We start from the raw sequence: 22,004 nt of genomic DNA on the forward strand, positions 1-22,004 counted from the left end.
CCTGATTTCTTTCCTCCTGTGCTATACGATAAGGGACAATTAGTTAAGATTTCACTTCGATGGAGGTTGGCGACAATCTGTGCCAAAATGGACCAGGCAGTATTCTATGAACTGTGGTATTACATCTGTAGATGCGACCAAAATACTTTTAAATACAATAGTTTTACAACTTTGCGTTTCAGTTGTTTGTTTGTAATTATAATATAGGGATGTTCACCGTCAGATTTCTGAACAAAATAAGTCAGTAAGGTTGTACAAAGCAAGTGTTTGAGAATTCTGAATTGAATTTTGTTATTTTTTTTCTTTCTTTGTGGATAATAGCAGCGATAATTGTACAATGATATGTTCTGTAACTAAACCCTAAAATGCCAAAAGAAGACATAGTTCACCATTACCGATCAAGTAGTTCCAACAGCAAAGAGGAAAGGAAACATGGTTCAAGAAGGTAAACATAAGCAGATAATTTTAACACCTGGATACCAATGTTCGTATTGCGTAATACATCGTAATTGTAATATTGTGTACCTTAGGTAAGAGTCTATATTAGATGCTTTGGTAAGATTTTACAATACCGGACCCAGCTGTAATTTCCAGTGGCGTCGCGTGCTGTTCACATACGGGTTTTCACAATAAATTTTTTATACTGAATGTAGGTTTACTCCTCTCCCTTGGAACTTCATATTCAATTGAAAATGTAAGAATAACAGTTCAACATATTTTCAACTATTTCCCACATAAATCACGCTATATTTGAAGTAACACAAGATTTTTGTATTTAATTAACACCCTTTTAATTACGCAATTTACAATTAGTAATGGTTAGTGCAAACTAATTAGTATAACATGCAATCTCAGGTATGTACAATGCAAAACTACCATACTTCGCAATCTACTTTCTATTACACCGACCATATGTTAACCAACGACATTCATTCAGCATTGAAAGCATGTGCATCGTTAGTGGGACAGAGGAGAGGACGCGTCCAGTCCAGAAAAAAATATTTTGTGTATGCAAGATATTTGGTTATTATACAGAATGCCCTCGCCCCACCCACAATAACTCGGGGTAACAGTTTCATACATCGGAGACACATTTCTTCAATTTTACAGAATAAATTACTTACGGAAATGAGTTTCTCCAAGGTTTACAACGTTCGTCGAGGTATTTTCTTTCATCGTGGAATATATTTGACCAGGAAATCATGAATTTTTCAAGAGAAATATCTCACCGACGCAGAATTGCCATTGCTTTCATTTGCTTGCCCTACAACAACCGGATGCTGCGTACGTTTGATGACGTAAGCCCCTGTCAGTGTTTCAACCCCCCCTTTTTTTACTATGCTTGCCTAACGTAACCAAACCTAACCTAACCTTATCGGAAATGGTTCGTGCGGCTATCTGTGAATGGTTCGTGGTGCTATCCGTGAATGGTTCGTGGGGCTATCTGTCAGCTACCCAGGCTATACGTCAGCTACCCTTGCATAATGTATAATTTCTACCGGTGACTAACACGATAGTAGGTATTTTTCGGTGAAGAAGGTTGAAACACTGCATACCCAAAACGTAAGTCAAGATGTGCCCGCCATATTGTGTGTTCCGGAAGCGAAGAAAGGAATAAAAAAAAGCACTCAGAATGTGAAAAATTGTGTTTGTTTTCATGTAAAAAGCATAATGGCACCTTGAACTATGTTCCACAATACACAATTGGTAAGTACGAACCATGCGAAACACAAAATATCCGATTTTAATGTGTCTCTGATCTATGAAACTGTTACCTAACTCGGTTGGGATGCTTATGATTGAAGTTTGGGAGTACTTACCTCTTGTACAATGCGGAGGTCCGGCTGGTGAGGGCCCATTCTTTTTATACTTTCGTTCGTTCTGCTTTGCTCATTCGCGAAAATGAAGTTTCTTTCAAACTCCTAACTGTATTCATAGTGTACATAACCCAACACTACACACACACACGTCTGAAAGCCAATGCACATGAATTCACCCAACCCCTTGCCAATAGATATCACGCTCTCAACAGTTGACACCACTCTAACCGCGTTTTGCTGGTTGCCGCCAAAGAGCATAGGTTTTTTTATTGCCCTGCAAAACGAACGGAACTTGACCTTTCCAAAAAGAACGTGTCCCCTTGCAATTGTTCCTACAGCAACAGTGTTGCCAACAATTGAAACACAGAAGTTGCTAGATCTTCAACATGCGCTAAAGTTGCTGAATCAAATTTACAGGTGAAAAATGCAAAATATATTTTTAAAAAGTGCTGTAAAGAACAGCTTACATCAGGCTTATTCCAACCAATAAATTAAATTTCACTGTTTGTGCGTTTATATGTAAATTAAAAAATCACTTAATTTCAAATTAGATAATTTTATGCATATTATTATTAAGAAAATATTATGTGTAGCAAAAATGCATCTCAAGTATTCTGAAAGTTATATTTTGTTCTTCACAATAAGCATATTCTGATAACGTAGAGAATAGTAAAAATATTTACTAACATCAATTGATAACTGTTTTCGGTAACAGCTATTTAGGCCTAGGACTCCATACTATTCTCTGAGTATAGTTACCAGAAAAATGCACGTTCAATTGATGTAAATATAGTCTGCACTTTCCTTTGCAATTAAGTTGGTGAGAGTTCTTTTTTTTTTTTTTTTGCATTAAAAACGTCAATTACTAAAAAAAAGTTCCATAGTCTGAATGGCCCTTGGACGCACATGCGCAAATCACATAAACCTTGAAAGATATGTGACTTCTGCAGACTAGTTTCTAAAGAAAAGTCACTCGTCACTATTCCGTGAACTTTAGCGCCTACTGGAATTTAAAATCCACCAGGTTTAGCGATTTATCACTAAAGTTTGCAACTATGTAGCGCAGACCATCTCAAGTCCCCCTAAACATGCCTTGTATATGCTGGACTCAGATGCCGAATGCAAGAAATATTGCTGCTTGAATCAGCCCACCATATGTTCGCACAGCCCAGTGAACATTTTTGCGGTATGGTGGTGGCCAACAGCCCCTTAGCTGTCAGGTTGATGGAACATGCAGAGCAATTGTGTTCAACGTAATCCGTGGAACACCATTGAAGTCAGTGTTACCAACTATCTAAAAAAAGTTACCAGACATGAAAGACGTCAACTCCGAGGAAATTGTGTGTATATATTCGAACATCAAAAAAGTATTTTTTCGAATAAATATATGTGTGTGTGTGTGTGTGTGTGTGTGCATTTAATATGAGTGTTCACGTGCTCATGCGAACATTATCACGCGACGTGCCTGGTAATTTCTATCCTACTTCTTATACTCACAAAATAGAAGTCCCGATGAAGTATCTTAGGTTAACATGTGGGTGTGACGTGTTGATTGTTATTTGACGTGCAGAAGATGTATAATAAATTTTCAATTACCGCAATCGTTCTTCGTATAAGAGAATGGAAACCATGTTTGTTGAAATCTTCCGGTAAATAATGAGCAATCGTGCATTGTCGGTTGCGACCACAGGCCGCACACACCATTCACTCATAGCCCCAAAAACCATTCACGGTAAGGTTAGCTTAGGTTATAGTTTTTCTTGTACGTACGCTTGCATTGTAGAATTATTTTCCTGTAGTTTACAGTTATTACAAGCATAAGAAAATGGTTTTTCGTTGTGACGTTTCAGGAGAACACACGCTCCCTTCATCAGACATTTATTTTAATTTAGACTAAAGATCAAATCGTGTTGGTGCCATCTTAAATAACGGATTCTTTTTGTTTAAAAAATTGCTAACCATTGTTATAACTGTATCTTTAGTCCAAATGAAAATAAATGTCTGATGAAGGGAGCGTGTGTTCTCCTGAAACGTCACAACGAAAAACTGTTTTCTTATGCTTGTAATAACCGTAAACTACAGGAAAATAATAGCTTAGGTTAGGCAAACAGTTAAAATTTGGGGTTGTAATTTCGTTTCTTAGGTATGGGAAACACAAATCTTCTGGTAAATAATGAGCAATCGTGCATTTTTGGTTTCGATCACGGACCCACTTTTTTTCGAATTTCTACACGTGACCCCCAAATATTAACTGCAGATTCGTGATTAGGAGCCCAAAATCATTAAGTATGCAAAATATGAACGAAATTGGAGAATGTTCCGGTATTGTAAAATCGCTCCAATGCTTTTCCTAAGGAATACATGTTGGAAAGCTTATTGTATAAGGAATGAAAAAACATATTACCGTTTTAATCTCCGAGAAATGTCTCAAATTCGTTTATTTTCTTATTTTTCACATTGGTACTTACATATTCTGCACTGCTGAGGATTCATGAAGGTGGGATTTGGCTTTTTTCACGCAAATAATCTCAATTTTCGACATATCGAGTAATTCTTGTTTGTTTGTTTTCGCTTGCTTTACATGCAATATGGCGGAGAAATCTTGACGCGTTGTCGATGATCAGTGGTTATGCAGTCTTGCAACCTTCTTCATCAAAAAATACTTAATTTCGTGTTACTGATTTTGTAATTTTTTTTCAAGGTTCGAAAACCCCACGAAACATGCACTTATAGCCCCACACACCATTCATAAATAGCCCCACGAGCCATTCATGGCAAGGTGAGGTTAGGCAAACATAGTTAAAATTGTTATTCAACACAGAAAAATTCAAGATAATTCTGCTACATTTACACAGTTACAAAACCACGTGGTTAGAAACACTGTGCGGACGTTACATCATCAAACGCACGCAAGATTTGGTTCACGTAGTAGACATTAAGCTTGAAAAATACATGATTTACCGGCCAAATAAATTAAACGATGGGGAAAAACACTTCCACCACCTTTGAAAAGTCTACGGAAAGTCAGTTCGGTAAGTACTTTCTCCTGTAAATTTGAAGAAATACGTTTCTCAGAGATGAAAACTTTACCAAAAACACCAGTCCTGATGCGAGGAAAAACAACGTGTAGGAGGAAATCGAGAAAAACCGTTGTTGTCCGGATATGCGGAATTGAACGTATGGAGGGAATATTTCGATGAATAGAGTGCTAATGGAACCTAACCTAACAGGCATAACCTTACCTTGTAGGCATACCTCGTCCCCGTGAATTGTTGGTGTGACTATCGTGAATGGTTCATCGGGCTACCCGTTCATGGTTTTTGGGGCTAACGTTTTGGAGATATCGTGAACAGAAACTGAAAGAAGGAAAAAAAAAAAAGTACTTACCAAAAAAATACCGCAGTCTGGAAACAAGTGAACAATAAGTGTTTTCAACGATGCACTGAATTGTTACAGAGGATAAACGTATTTTACACTATGTATAAGTTTGCCGTAATTTTTGACATCGAAAACTTCCTACAGCTCCATAATTTACTTCCAGAATCATCTCGCACCTATATATCCTGCAAATCTTGTCCTTCTTCAACAATCCGTTTTCCTCACAGCATGTCAAACACTTGTCTCTGGTCACGAAGGTAATTGCCAAGCGCTTCCCGTTCCAGAAGCCATCCAACCAGATGTACGCCATTCTGCGTACACACGCACAACAAACACAAAAAACCAAATCACCACCCCAAACGCAAACGAGCGAAGCACATGCATTCACTACGCAGACACAAACACGAGCCTGCAGTGTTAACCCCCATCGCTTACCACCGAAAGGACAAAAAGGACGGCAAGTAGATTCTAGCTGTACCTTATTGTACGAGGGTTGCTATTTATGTATCCGGAACTGGCAACGCTAATGTTGCTAGGTAACATCTAATATATCCATCGTAAAGTTGGACATTTCTATGCTATTTGTACCCAGAACATTGTGCTTAAGGATGCTATTTTTATTTGTTATAGGGACTTGAAAATTTCATCGGAGGCCAACAATGGAATTAACTCGAGAACATTTTCGAGCAATAATTTTCTATGACTTTCGACGTGGATTATCTCAACAACAGTGCATCGATCAACTCACTTCGACTTTTGGCGATGAAGTACCATCTAAAAGCACTGTATATCACTGGTTTAGTGAATTCAATCATAGCCGTCGTTTGCTCACGGACGAATCTAAAGAAGGCCGTCCAAAATCGGTTGTGTTGCCAGAAAACATTGATGCTGTGCGAGAACTGATAATGCAAGATTGTCATGTGACATATCGTGAGATTGAGGCATCCCTGGGCATTAGTATGACTAGCATACATAAGATATTGCATGAACATTTAGCCGTGAAGAAGATTTGTTCAGGTTGGATCCCACATAATTTGACAATCGCTCAAAAAAAGGCTTGTGTCGATTGGTGCACACAAATACTCACAAAAGGTGTGTATAACATCTACACAGGTGGTGAATCTTGGATCTATGCATATGAGCCTGAAAGCAAACAGCAGTCGACAGTGTGGGTGTTCCAAGATGAGCCAAACCCAACAATTGTTGTTCGTGCAAGAAGCACTTCGAAGCAAATGGTTACCTGTTTTTTTGGGGAAAATGGACATGTGGTTACAGTGCCACTAGAGAATCGTAGAACCGTCAATTCTGAATGGTACACAACCATTATTTGCCAGAAGTCTGGGGAAATCAGAAAAAACAACCAGCGATGCAGGATCATTCTTCACCATGACAATGCAAGTTCTCGCACATCAGTCCAAACAACTCAGTATTTGACCGGTGAAAACATTGAATTGATGGGTCATCCGCCGTATAGCCCTGATTAGCACCTGATTTTGTTCCTGTACGTGAAGAATAAGCTACGTGGTCAACAATTTTTGATGCCAGAAGAAGCGATTGATGCGTTCAAAATGCATGTTTTCCAGATACCTCAATCGGAATGGACAAAGTGCTATGAGAATTGGTTCAAATGTATGCAAAAGTGGATTGATCATCATTGAGAATATTTTGAAAAACAATAAAACCATGTTCAATTATATATATTTTTTTTGTTTGTTATTCTGGATACATAAATAGCAACCCTCCTACTATCGCCTCAAATATTCTAAAATTTAACTACAACACCTGGAATATATTGTAAAGACTACATGGTTGCATGGAAAAAACTCCCGTCATTGATCGCGCGGATCACTATTTTGATCAATAGAACATTATCGCTTTTACTCATTACACAGGGCCGCATGGGTTCTGTTGTTTTTATAGTTTTGGGTGTTTTACATGTATTTGAACTTGCTGATGCTGAAACTGGCATTAGTTTTCTCACATCACGCAAGAATTTTTTACAATTCACGATTTATATATGAGTCATTCCATGCGAAATCAACACAGCCCCCAACCTGACCATCTCCGATTCTCATGAAATTTGGGGAGTTGAAACTATGAATGGAATTTAGTAACTATGAAAATTTTTAGTTTCGTTTGTCTTGTAATTGTTAAATTATTCAAGGTCAAAATTGCCCTTTTTGAGCCCGCTCAGCTATACTAAATGTGCTGTAACACCGCCAGTATTTCGCTTAGGAAGCTCAAATCAAGCTTATTGCACAGGGAATTGAACAAGCTTTCCAGTGATGTATAACAAGCCCACCTTTCGATAAAAATATAATTTTGTCACGTGGCCTTGACCTTGAATATCTCAAAACATGTCATCACCAAAAATCGTGAAAAAAATATATTTGGTCCCTCATGCCATACTATAAAACATATCAAAAAATCATTCTGGGACTGCAATGGGATCAGAAGATACAAAATAATATGTGTAACTATGTGACTGATAAAAGCCTCATTACATGAACTATGACGAGTCAAAAAGTCCTTTAATACCCCCTACAATATATAAAGGAGTTATCCTGTTCCTCAAAGAAATTGGTTAGGCACAGGGAAATCTCTAGCTGTGTGTGTCAAGCGCAGGTCCGACATATTGTTGACCGCCATATTGAATTCAACGCACAAATTTATAAGGAAAGAGGGTGATGTGATATATCAAACCAGGCTAGAATTTCACGAGAAATGAAGCAGCGAAGGTTTATCCAACTTATCTTTAGCCAGCAAAAAGTTATTACTGCATGCTTGTAACCATTTTCTCCTTTTCGAGGTGTTAAAAACAAATCATTGGAATGCTCCTAACGTGTTAGGAACTCATCAAGATCACGCTGACATCTCGGGAGAGAAAGAAGTATATGCACCATTGCATATGATTTTAATCAGCGACATTCACCAAATAGTTGAATAGTGAAGAATATTGGAAAAAGTATCTCAAACACTTACGTGACATTTTCTTTGGAATGGAAAATTCTTCAGTGACGAGGCTAATTTTTATGTTCAGGGTAAAGTTAAAATATGCAATACCTGTGATTTGATAATTTACAGTAGACAGATCCCAGTCGAATGGTTGTTGCTGCTGGTAAGCTAATGATGTGGTATAGTGTATGGATAATGGGAATGGTTGGTCCATATTCAACAACGGAACCTTAAATGGTGAGGGCTTCTTGGATTTGTTAAGTGAACAGGTTTTTCATCCTTGCTTACGGGATATGGCACTTTTCCAGAGTTTTGAAACAGGACAGTGTGTAACAGTTTGGCAATTTTTTCATGGTAAATTTTTAGGTAGATTGATGGGCAGACAGGGATCTATTAAAAGGCCTGCATATTCCCCAGATCTAACATCTTAGGAGGACTTTTACCTTCAGAAACATTTGAGAGAATGGTGCATGCACTAAAAGTCCCTGACATTGACCATCTGAGAGAAGGCATAGTTGCTGCTTGCGATGATGTTGCACCTGCTACATTGCCAAATGTTCTATGTGAGTGTGAGAAACGTCAACGAGTGTGCTCACAGGAATATTGACAACACTATAATGTGCATATATCGTAAGTGAAAGATATGCGTATAACGTTTTGATTTCTAAAAATAAGTTGGAAAAACCTTTGCTGCTTCATTTCTCGTGAAATTCTAGCCTGATCATCACCCCCTTTCCTTTTAAATTTTTGCGTTGAATTCTATATGGTGGTCAACAATATGCCGAACCTGCGCTTGACACACACAGCTAGAGATTTCCCTGTGCCTAACCAATTTCTTTGAGGACCAGGATAACTCCTTTATATATTGTAGGGGGTATTAAAGGACTTTTTGACTCGTCATAGTTCATGTAATGAGGCTTTTATCAGTCACATAGTTACACATATTATTTTGTATCTTCTGATCCCATTGCAGTCCCAGAATGATTTTTTGATATGATTTTTTGTATGGCATGAGGGACCAAATATATTTTTTTCACGATTTTTGGTGATGACATGTTTTGAGATATTCAAGGTCAAAGGTCAAGGTCAAGTGACAAAATTATATTTTTATCAAAAGGTAGGCTTGTTATATATCACTGGAAAGCTTGTTCAATTTCCTGAACAATAAGCTTTATTTGAGCTTCCTAGGCGAAATAGTGGTGGAGTTACAGCACATTTAGTATAGCTAAGCGGGCTCAAAAAGGGCAATTTTGACCTTGAATAATTTAACAATTACAATACAAACGAAACTAAAAATTTTCATAGTTACTAAGTTCCATTCATAGTTTCAACTCCCCAAATTTCATGAAAATCTGAGATGGTCAGGTTGGAAATTGCCCATATCTTGTGTTGATTTGGCATGGAATGACTCATATGTGAGTTGTGGTATGCACGTTTCAGTGCAATTGAAGTGATTGTCGCTAGATGTCACTGGTACGTTTCAAAAATATTCAACAAGTAATAAAGATGAATAAGCTTTAAATACAGAGAAGTTTTGTTTTATTTAAATTAATTAATATGTTTCTTGCCTAAATGCTGAAAATAATACTATGTAGAACATTGATATATCATTTGAAATTAATTTTATATGTAACTGTCAAAAGTCCTAATTTGCTTCCATGGTATGTAAGATACGTTGATCTCCTACATTAACATTTGGTTGTTCAGTGTGGTACATTACTGTGGTGTGGCCATGGCATCTCGTAGTTGTCTGAATAGCCCACATGTGTTTTGCTACATCTGCGGTGAATTTGTTCCCCAGGTACAGGGACAGGAAATTACAGATTTTGTAAGAAGAGCATATTACGCATACTTTAAAATAAAACTAGGAGATCAAGATAAATCGTGGGCCCCACACAAGGTATGTAGATCATGTGTGGAATCTTTACGAAACTGGAGCACGGGAAAGCAGTCATCTATGCCATTTGCAATACCCATGGTGTGGAGGGAGCCTCAGGATCACAGCAATGATTGTTACTTCTGTTCCTGTGAAATTGAAGGTCGAAATATTAGAAACAAGAAGAGGATAGTATATTCCCTCTGCAATGAGACCTGTGTTGCACGGTCCAGACTTGCCTGTACCGACAACTCCACCAAGTCTTGAGTGTGTAAGTGATCCTGGTTCACTAAGTGATTCAGTGGAAGGAAGTGAAATGGAAGATGACATTTATGACCCCCCTCACGGATCTCGTGACCCTATACCGTTCACTCAAAGCGAACTCAATGATTTAGTTAGAGACCTAAATTTATCTAAAGAATCAGCTGAGCTTCTTGGTTCCAGACTTAACGAAAAGAACTTGCTGGCTTGTGGAACATTTTCCTGGTACAGACACCAAGAAAAAGAGTTTGTACCTTATTTCTCGAAACAAGATTCTCTCGTGTTTTGTTGTGATGTGTCCGGTTTGCTGACTAAGTTAAATTTTCCTTGTCTTTGAACTGATTGGAGGCTATTCATCGACTCGAATAAAGCAAGTTTAAAATTTGTTCTGTTACATAATGGAAATAAGTTCCGCTCAGTCCCTATTGCTCATTCTGTGTCACTAAAAGAAACCTACAGCAATATGCAACTTGTTCTTAATAAAATTAAATATGAGGACCATGGTTGGTTGGTGTGTGGTGATCTTAAAGTTTTGAGCATTTTACTTGGACTACAATGTGGATATACGAAAATGCCATGTTACATCTGTGAGTGGGATAGTAGGGCACGATATTACCACTGGGAAAGAAAAGAATGGCCAATACGGAAAACGTTGAACCCGGGTTCAAAGAACATCGTACAACAACATTTAGTCAGTCCTGAGAAAGTTGTACTTCCTCCTCTTCATATCAAATTAGGGCTGATTAAACAATTTGTGAAGGCACTTAACAAGGAAGGACAATGTTTCCAGTTCATATGCAACAAATTTCCATCCCTGTCGTACGGCAAAGTGAAAGAAGGTGTTTTTGTTGGACCAGACATTAGGAAATTAATGAATGATAAAGACTTCGAGGAAACAATGACTGTAGCTAAAAGTGTAGTGTTGAACTTCTTGGGGAACCACAAAAGTTCTGATTACAGAGAAGTTGTTGAGAATATATTACTTAAATTTCAAGAGCTGGGTTGTAACATGAATCTCAAATTACATTTTTTGCATTCACACCTTGATAACTTTCCACAAAATCTCTGTGAATTAAGTGAAGAACAAGGCGAACGGTTCCATTAGGACATGAGGGATATGGAGAAAAGGTATCAGGGACATTGGAGTGTTAGCATAGCATGATGGCTGCTACTGTTGGGCATTGTACAGAGAAACGCCAGAAGAAAATCACAAGAAAGTTAGGAAAGCTTACAGAAGAAAGCATGCTAAACAGAACTGAAAAATATGTATTGTGTAATGATTTTCTTGTGTGAATATTATATACTGCTATATGTCGTTTTCTATATTATATGGGTCCTTTGTGTCTGTCTATATTCATTTTAAAATAAACATGTTGATATGTTTAGTGTGATAAGCTACTTATTCTGATTGAAGAAAAGAAAAATTATAATAAAACAGTATGCAATATTGGACAAAGCCCTAATTTTGAAATTTGATTTGTAAGAAACCTTGCGTGATAGAGAAAAACGAATTTCATATTCGTGATCAGCATGGCACAAATAATAAAGTTCACCTATTAAACAAAAAACAACATTAAATTGAATTTAATTTGCGGCCCTATGTTATTTGTCAAACTTATTCTGGTAATGGTTCCGATTGTTTTATGATTTTTTTCAAATTATTCTAGCAGGTAGACTAATTATCGTAGAATTTTGGCAATCATTGTCACACAAAATTTAAACCTTCCTTAAAGTAATGAGCACTGGGGTCCATCGTGAAATCCTCCACCCTCGCTAGGGATTTTTTTTTTTTAGGAAGATTGTGTGTTGCAAATTGTGAAAAACAAAATTCTGGAGCGCGGAAACAAATATTTACGAATAATCAGCCGTTTAAAGTTGCAAGGTAAAAGTCTACTTGCGGCATGCCAGTTTCGTAACACCCATACCGATGGAGGCTGGATATATAAGAAGTAGCTTTTTAAGGGCTAAACTAAAATTTTCATAAAAATTGCCCCCGATTCCAGGCTCTGCCCCTGGGGTAATTGACCTACTGCATTTCCTCTCCACTACGCTCCGGCTACCCACCTTTTTCTATAGAGTCCCTTTAAAAGCATGTTAGAACCTGCACAAGACTATTTAATCTGTAAAATCTCCAACCCGCAAATACATCATACACACAACATATCATGTGCCTCCCCGATGGCGCAGTGGTAGCGTCGTTGCCTTGTAATCAAGGGGTCCCAGGTTCGATACCTGGTGGAGGCACATAGTGGTTCAGATTTCACTTTAAAAACTGTAGGTTCAGTCCCGATTAGCCTTACTGTGCATAAAGTGGACTTAAAACAGCAAATCAATCAATCACAACATATCGCAAATTATCCCAATCCACAAGTCATTCATAAGAAGAAAAAGAAAATGTGTAGACGTGCGCCTGTGACATGAATCCATTATGGAAGCCCTGAAAAACTGTAATGACATTACGTAGGCAAGGAATTTTAATATTACAAGAATGTAAGTTTCGTAGCACGTAGATCTCTAAAAATTTCCTTTCGCGCTAGTTAAAAACACCCTATCTTAGAAGAAACTTCATTTTGAACAAAATAATTGAAATGTGCTAGGAATCGAGGGTGGAGGATTTCACGACGCAGCCGAGCACTGTTTGGATTTCGAAAAAAAAAGTTATTTATGTTTAAAAAAATACTTAAAAATTACCTTATGCAAGCATGCACGCTTCCCATGGACAATGCATTTTCGATTGGCAAGCAACTGTAGGTATCGTAGACTAGTGGGAATTAATGTAGCAGTAAATCAGAACCTTAGTAGAATGAATTTAGGGACTTTATTTTAATGCTAAGAGAACCAAACCTGGCCTGCCTAACCTAACTACTAAAGCATACGTATATAGAACAAAATGTTAAGAAATTGCTAAAACTCCACAGTATGTGTTAACAGAAGTAAATCTAAATCGAGCCATGTTAAAATTGTATTCATAGCAGTGGCGGCTGGTGGTCTGCATCTATTGGTGTGCACCTTGGACTCACATCCAGAAGAAGTATTGTTATTCCCATCCAATTATTCCTACCCATTTCTGCTAATCGCATTTGCAATCCAAGTTATGATGCACCTTTCCCTGATAATGAGACGATACCATAGTTATATTTCATGAAAATTAAGAGAATAAGGTTTATTACAAAATCGAAATACCCTAGTGATTTTTTTAATCGATCACGAGAGAAGATGTGTTGTTTGGTCTCTTTCGTGACATGTTCAACGACCTGACAAAAATCACTACAAACGCTATACCGATAAACTGCTATGGTTTGTAAGGGAAAATAATATTGCCAGTATTTTATCTAATTGCCGTGTTTTAATAATGTATATTATCTTTCTTCAATGTAAATATGTCCCATTAGAAGCCCAAGTTTAATGCCACATAAACATTTGATCGTACACTTAAGTTAATTACCATTTTTAAAGTACTTACTCACTTTAGTCATTTTCATGAGGATCCTCGAAACCCTAATCAAAGGCAACTAGTTCTTGCCAGCACCTTTTCAGAAAGTATCTCGAATCAGTGACATAATAGTACAAGTTACAGATTCTCGTATGCACTGAATAAAGAATTGGATTGACTGTTCTGTGACAAAAATACACGATTAAACTCTGATTATTTGAAATTTTTGTTGAACTTCCAAATACAAGTTAGAGCGTCTAAATGCACCAATTCCTACGACATTGTGAATGTTTTTAATTCAAACCACTGACATTTTATAAAACTATTTTTCCAGCTCCTGTATCAACATATTCCGCTCATCGCATTTGGCCTTGAATGGTTTAATACGCTCGTCTCTACATGCCATGCCCTCCCCTTTGCTCAGAACTGCGTGAGGTGAGAGAGTTCAAAATTTCCCTTTTTGAAAAAAAAATCCCTCAATTGGCAATGATGCATGGGTTGTTCTCGACTTCGTCATACGGCACGGGGTTGAAACATTGCAATACTACATGAGGAAGAGGGAACAGCGCATGTCCGTAGCTACTATGTCACAATTCTTTGTGCGAAGCGAGTCCGAAATCCCTTGATCGAAGCCATAAGAGTCTTTCTGCTTCCTCTACCTATCGTCGAACACAGCACCACTTCAGTGTGCAGCTGTGTGCACTTTCCAATTGTGTTCATGGACATTCGACGTAAAAAAAGCTGACGTGAGGAAGTAAATGGAAGATGATGTGGCCCGGGAACATTTGCTGTTTTGAAGAAATGGCTTTCAATGAATAAATATAATAAGAAGTAATTATGTTGCACATTTATTTGGGTATGCATGTGCGAGTGTGCAAATAGGCAGCAGCCGCTACTGATTCATAGCATGATGAAATCGCAGTAAAACAAAAGGAACTTATGCTGGTTTTATAGCGTGAATGTCCTTTTTGAAGTATTCTGGTTTACTTAATAAAAAAGGAAAAAAAAAATTCACAACACATTACATAAGGGAGGAAATTATAAATCTAGTATATTACATTTAGATGTAATGAAACCAAACCAAATACATATCTTATAATCTTACTTTTGTTATTTTCTTTCTTCCCCCCAAATAATTGAAATTTTTTTTTTTTTGGTCTGGACACACCCACTTCATTTATTTATTTATATATTTTTAGGAACCTGTACTTATATATATAGAAATACCATGTATCCGAGAACATTCTCGTCAATGGTCATGTGTATCACTATTGTGCTCCACTGAAATATGAGCTCTAATAGCAAGTCAAATTTCAAATAATGGCTGAACGAACATAGTCCCTGGACTGTTCCAGGAAGGTACACTGGGAGCCATGGTCAAGAGTGTTGCCAAACTGCAGTAGCATGTAAAAATATACGAGTGGATCACTAAATTGTGATCTGCAGTGTTAATGAATTTTTCCCAACTTCTACAGGAGGATGAGAAATTCATTTGGAGTTGAAATTATGGTGTGAAAAGTAGGTTACACAAGTGACCATGTACCATAGTCACCACTATCTAAGCCATTCTTTTCACATACCACTATCTAAGGCATTCTTTTGACATGAAAGAGGTGACGAAAAGCATGAATATACAAAGGCAACCTCGACTCTGCATTGGTTGCACGGTCTCAAGAAACGGGTGTGTGTATTGAACGTTGCCATTTATTAACGATTGTTTTGTCAACACCCTTCCTCTGTCTAGCTGAGTTTCTGACCTTCCTCCACAATTTTGTTTTCAGTGTTAGTCAGGTCTTGAAGTCAGTAGGAGGTGGGGTGATTCGTCGAAATCCTGGTCTCAGAGTCCATGCGGGACATCGACATACCTAGGTTTTACTGAACACCCAGTATGCCTTTCCGTGCACGACTAATGAAGAGTGCCATTTTTGTTTGTGTGTTTGTGATTTCTATTAAACTGTGATTAGACTACATATAATATTTTAAGTTACAATTATATAGTAGATCCAGAATGTTTTGTTTTCACTGGAAGAAAAGTTAGTGAAATTATTATAGTTTCATTAACACACTCAACAAACATTTCCATAGTATATATACAGTATCAGAATCAGAAAAATGTATATTTACATTTAATTTTCTATTTGCTTTAATCAAACTGTTCAGATATTTTACAGGGCCATTTAACAGAAAAAGTCTTTCCATTAAATGATATATATCCATATGTATGGTGCCATAAACCATACAAGCAATTTTAAGCGTTTTTTTTAAAATTCAAAAATGATTTTTTAAAAATAAAACTCATTATTTTTATCCACCTTGATGGTCACTCAGCCAGCTTGATTTTCTAATATAATTTCTCACAAGTGGATACTTTTTGCATCTTCAAAACACACAAGATTAGTTTCACCGAACTTCAAACTTCCTTCCATGCTCATTTCCAGTAATTTCAACACCCTCATCCTGTGCAATGTGTAAAAACCATTACACAATCTAGACTGTTACCCACAGTCAGCACATTGTAATTGAAATGCTAAGATTTTCAAACCTGACACACCTAACCTATTAGAAAGGTAAGAATAAATTTGGACAAAGAAACACGACAAATTAAAAAATACAAAACAAATGATTAGTATGTGCTTATAGACATGTATGGAATTTAGTTCATATAGGATATGCATGCACATCCTGCAGGTATTAGAACCTGGATAGTAGAAAGTAGTTTAGGCAGTCAGAAATAAATAACTTGTTCCAAGTTCTTATTTTCTGTAAAATTATAGTCAGTTTTTGGTTTCGCACTTAATACTTTTGTGTAAACTTTCATTTATATTATTATTATTTAGATGCAATTGCAATCTCTTCATGTCAACTTCGTATTTCAGACTTGAGTCATTGAGTCCAAGTGGAACAAAGAGACATAGCTCTCATTCTGAGTCCAGAAGTCCTGTTGGAAGAAGCAGGCGAAGTACCTCAAGAGATGAGAAAATTAAGAAGGAATCCTTGTCCAGGTCTGTGTCACCTTCTCCACCGCGTCACAAGAAAAAGAAATCCAAAGATAGAAAGAGGGATAAAGAAAAGGAAAGAGCTACGTCGGCTTTTTCCAAACACAAACATAAAAGCAAGCAAAAGAAAAGGTAACTAGTTGTATAAAAGTTTCTTTAGAATGAGATATACATGAATGAAAGAATTTTGTGATTTGGTGTCGTAGTTATGAATTATACCGTGTACATTTTTTGAAAAAAATGTCAGGATATAAGGTTGGAAGCAGCTTTTAAGAAGTGTGACATTTATTGGGTCAAATCATCCATTGGTAATTGTATGACCATTTTAGAAATAAAAAACCATTTTTAGTACATACGGTTTGTACATGTTTCTAGATATCAAAACCAGTGTTAAAAAGAAACCCTGTCCTTGGTTCTTCTGGGACGGCCATTTATCCAACATTGCGCATGGCCTTTTTTGCTCATGAAGCAGTCTATACAAACCTTAATATCACAAAAACCATTAGAGCTAGAAACTTGAAACATAATTGTCATTGTAGCTATTGGAGTATACTTTCTATGATATTTAAGTATGTTTTGCTCAAAATTGCTTTGTAGGTATTGTGCTGGGCAGAGCGGTAGCAAAGGGTTAAGAATATTCAGAGCATGAGACTCCCAGGGTTCATTCTTCTCCGCTGCCACTCCGACCAGGCACTGGGAAAGGGTAGCTGCCATTCACTATTACTATTGTTGGTAAAAAGAATAAAAATAAATAGCTGTGAATTTATACTATAATCTATTCTAGAATTAAATAAACAAAATCAATAGGTACTACTCTCCCACCCATTTTTGTTTACATAAAAATAAAATCCCATTGGCCAAAGAAAAAAAAATTAAAAAAAATGAAATAGCTATTTGAAATTTTGAGTTTAGTTCAGTTCGTGCACGTTCCAGATTCAACTAGATAAATTTTAGGTCCACACGCTTAACTTCACATTTTCTCAGTCCGTGAGGGTCTAGTAGACGCGGGGCGATAGTAAGAAATGCCACTGGCACTACTGCAGTCGGGCTTCACTTACTTGTCTGGATCAGCTATCTCCCCTCGGCGTAGCACAACTCAATGGAAGATGAGTCCTCCCATCCACTGTACTTGTGTTTTATCCACTTCACCACAGGACACAAAGGACAACGAAAGTTCTTCTCCTTCCCTCACTTAACACAATTTCACAATCCTCCTCTCGTCAGATCTCAAAACACACTCTCTTGGAAAACGCACTTTTTTCTCTTCCAGCACAATTTTCTTAAAGAAGGGGAAGAGATAGCCAATCAGTTCGTCAGTTTTATCGCCCTTTGGCTCCTCTGTCCTCCCTTGGACCAATGGTCACCCGTCTTTCATGGTTCCAATTAACATGTTGCACAAAAAGAAGAAGAAAAAAGTCACTTCTTGGAGACCCCTCTTTTCACAACACACACAACTGCCAACTTGTGTCCTTCTTTACCCCTAACATAGTTCCAGTATAAAATCTATGTTGAAGCTATTGCACTCTATTATTCCATGTATAATAACTCATCACGCCTATGCACTGGATAGAGGATCTGATTATTAATTATTTGAACAAAATTATGACAATGTAAAGTTTAGTTAATTATATGGGGGTTTGGTGATACTGGATTCTGGGGTGTCGCTGGAATGTAGGAGTTGGGGTCCGTACGGCCTCTCTCTCTTCTGGGTCGACAAAGAAAAAGACAAGAAACGGTTGACTAAGAAAAACGAAGAGAAAAAAAAAATGATGGGCTTGCCAATGGAAAGAAAATACGAAAAATCAATAGCATAATCTACTAATAATAACAAAATAAAGGTGCGCAGTACAGATGCCCCCCCATGTGAGCATACGTAGAAGGACGTGGGTTCGCATGGAAGTAGTACGCGCTGAAGTGATATAAAATGTTATGTAAAACGACAATAAAAACATTATGTTTGAAAATTTACAAAGATTATGTACTTATACAGCATCAGGCCACAAAACTATACTATTTCTATGTGCTGCGCTGCTCGCTACGACCTATCAATATAGTTAATTATGCTGGTTATAATATCCAATGAACGATTACATACATATTTATATTAATTTTCTTGCAATACTAACATGAATACAAATTATTACTTATTTCAACTTGTGCAACATTTCCTTTTAAAACAAAATATAAATGAGACATCGACATTACTTAAAAATATTATAAAACGAACATAAAATATGATTGATTTCAATTATCTATGCCACTATTAATTAAGTCTTATACATTCAAACCTTCATGACAATTGCTACATTTTATATATATAAAAAAACAACATAAGTTCACATAGTTTTGATATCATGCCTATTTATCTTCCTGGTCTCTGTCATCTTCCTTCCAGGTGATGTAGGGCCTGAGGTTACTGGTGTTATGAATCCCCATGTCTCTTCCTGTTTTGACATCCTGGAGCGAGTACACATTCTGCCCTGTAACCTTCGCCATCTTGTATGGACCCGTATACCGGTGAACAAACTTCTTGCATATGCCTCTTTGCGGGTCAGATACAGGAAATGTCTTCTTCAATACTAAGTCACCCTCTGAGAAGACAGTAAGTTTTCCCTTGTCGTATCTGGCCTTCCTCTTCGCAGCTGCTTTCGTGAGGTTGCCTCTAGCGAGTTCGAGTTTAAGCTGGTAATCTCGTTCCTCTGACAGTCTGGGTAGCTTGAATAGCCTCATCAGCTCTTGCTTAGGACTCCGACCATGGAAAAGCTCATATGCGGAAAACCCGGTCTCCTCTCTGTGCGCCAGGTTCAAATATTTGACCACATCTCCCACGTGTTCTGGCCACCTTTTGTGGTTTTCACTGCAGTATGTCCTGAAGAGTCGTGACAACTCACGCATAGATCTCTCCACAGGGTTGCTTTTCGGCGATTTCACACTAATGAACTTCACCTCGATTCCCTTTTATTCAAGCGTTTCTCTCCATTTCTTGCTGGTGAATTGCGTACCCTTCTCGGTCAGCACTGTCTGTAAATTCGGACACATCAAAAGGAATTTGTTAATCAGTTTGTTCAGGATAGCATTTGTGGTGGCCCTTTTTATGCAATATACCACTAAGAATTTGCTAAAAACATCCTGCACAACAAAACAGTATTGTAATCCGTACTTAGCCACCGGCAACGGACCATACAAATCACAACTGATTAGCTCACCAGGTGTTCTGGCTAGAACTGGGAACATTTCACCTTTTACTTTAGCTTGTACGGCTTTTGTCCTTTGACACATATCACACGCGTTTACGTAAGCTCGTACTTGCTTTCTTAACACCTTCCACGTAAAGAATTCAGTGATTGCCATTAGTGTTTTCTTTTGACCAAAGTGCCCTAGTCCATGAAAATATTGAATGACCTTCTCAGTCAGTGACCTCGGCGTGCAAATTTTGAGTGCTCCCCCTTCACTTTTACACAGGACATCATCTTTTAATTGGTATTTTTCTCTGTTCTCTGTTGTGTCTCCACTCGTTTCGCCTTGTTCCAACTTTTGTATTATTTCTAATAACTCAGGATCCCTTCTTTGCATGTTTGCGACATCGTGCATTCCACAAATCAAATCCTCAGGTGGTCGTGACACAATCGCAGCTACTATTTCACATGGCAGTTCTGCATCATCTTGCCGGTCATTCGGTTTGCTCCACGGGTAACGGCTGAAATAATCTGCCATATTCGAGCTTCCCTTGATATACTCAATCAAGTAATCAAAATTTTCCAGCAGCATGAGCCACCTGCTCACTCTTGCATTCGTGATGCGACACCTCAACATAAACTTCAACGCTTGGTGATCGGTTCTTATAATAACTGGCAATCCCCAGACATACACTGCGAATTTCTGTAGCCCAAATAGAATGCTAAGCAGCTCGCGTTCAGTAATGTTGTATCCGCGCTCAGCTTGATTCAACACACGGCTGGCGCATCCAACGATCCTAGGGTTGCCCTCGCTGTCCCTTTGATACAGAATAGCAGCAATGCTTTTCCCCGAGGCGTCACTCTCGAGGAAAAAGGGGGCTTCCGTCATCGGGTGCTTGAGCATTACATTCTTCATGAAAGCCTCTTTAATGGCAAGCCAGGCCTTTTCTTGTTCTGGTCCCCACACGAACCTTGCACCCTTCCTCAATAGTGCTACCAGTGGCACCGTGAACTCGGCGTACCTGTACTGAAAGGCTCAATAGTAATTAAAGAATCCTAAGGCTGATCTTAACTGTTTCACATTTCGAGGTGCCTGCATGTCGTGAATGGTTTGCAGCTTTTCCGGATCCTTGCATATGCCCTCCGGACTTAAAACAAAGCCAAGTAATTGAACTCTCTTCCTTACAAACTTGCATTTCTTTAGCTTTAGTGTTAGTCCTGCTTCCTTTATCTTCCTCAACACCACTTCCAAGTGTTGCAAGTGAGACTCAAACGTATCGCTGGCCACACAAATGTCATCGCAGAAGTACTCGCAAAACGGTTGCACCTCGCTGCCAAGAACCATCTTCAAACACCTCACCGCTCCACTCATGGATGTCTTCAGGCCAAAAGGTAGCCGCGAAAAACAATAACACCGACCTTCATGTACAAAGCCTAAATAACGTTGGTGTTCATCCTTCACTTTTATTTGCCAGAAAAATGACGTAATATCAATGCACGTCACATACGGTTTTCCCTCACACTTCTGTAGAATCTCGAGGGGTGATGGAGGGCTGTCATATTGCGATAAAACGCTCTTGTTACAAAATCTTAGGTCGTGACATACTCTGACTTCGTTCGAGTCCCGCTTCAGCACTATAGTCAGCGGCGATATGTAAGACGTGTCACTCGGACGTATTATACCCCATTTCAACATATTTTGTATCTGTTGCCTAACTTGATCTCTCACTTTTATTGGTATTGGGTAGATCTTTTGTGCGAACGGCTCTTCGCTGGTCATGGCAATCGAGTGTTCATATCCTGCTACTAGTCCAGGTTCTTCACTGAAAACGTCCATGTGCCGACAGAGGAGTTCCTTCAACTTGGTTTTCTGCACATTTGTTAAACCATCGGCAAGCTGCACGTGCTGTTGCATATCTTCCAGGGTAGCGCAATCCTGGCGTTCCTTCGAGATTGGCTGCCTATTTCCCGCTGGGCGAATATCATTTGGCTGAAACTTTTGTCCAGGATATTTAAATCTGCCACTACGCTTAAATTGCACAGCTCTCTGCACACATCGCTGTTTTCCTCTACCACGAATGGGGCTTCCACACATTGTCCATCTCTCTT

At 38.1% G+C, this 22,004-nt stretch overlaps 1 protein-coding gene across 1 annotated transcript in view; it reads left to right on the top strand.

Moving 5' to 3' along the window:
- Positions 1-91: 91 nt before the first annotated feature.
- cactin (cactin, spliceosome C complex subunit) overlaps positions 92-22,004 on the top strand; it is a 64,992-nt gene continuing 43,079 nt past the window's right edge. The window contains exons 1-2 of the mRNA XM_083140544.1: positions 92-445; positions 16,600-16,851. Coding sequence (XP_082996670.1) covers positions 366-445; positions 16,600-16,851 — 332 coding nt within the window. The 5' untranslated portion in view covers positions 92-365. The remainder of the gene's footprint in view (positions 446-16,599; positions 16,852-22,004) is intronic.

The sequence above is a fragment of the Lepisma saccharinum genome, chromosome 1, assembly GCF_977018435.1.
Source record: "Lepisma saccharinum chromosome 1, izLepSacc3.1, whole genome shotgun sequence".
NCBI lineage: Eukaryota > Metazoa > Arthropoda > Insecta > Zygentoma > Lepismatidae > Lepisma > Lepisma saccharinum.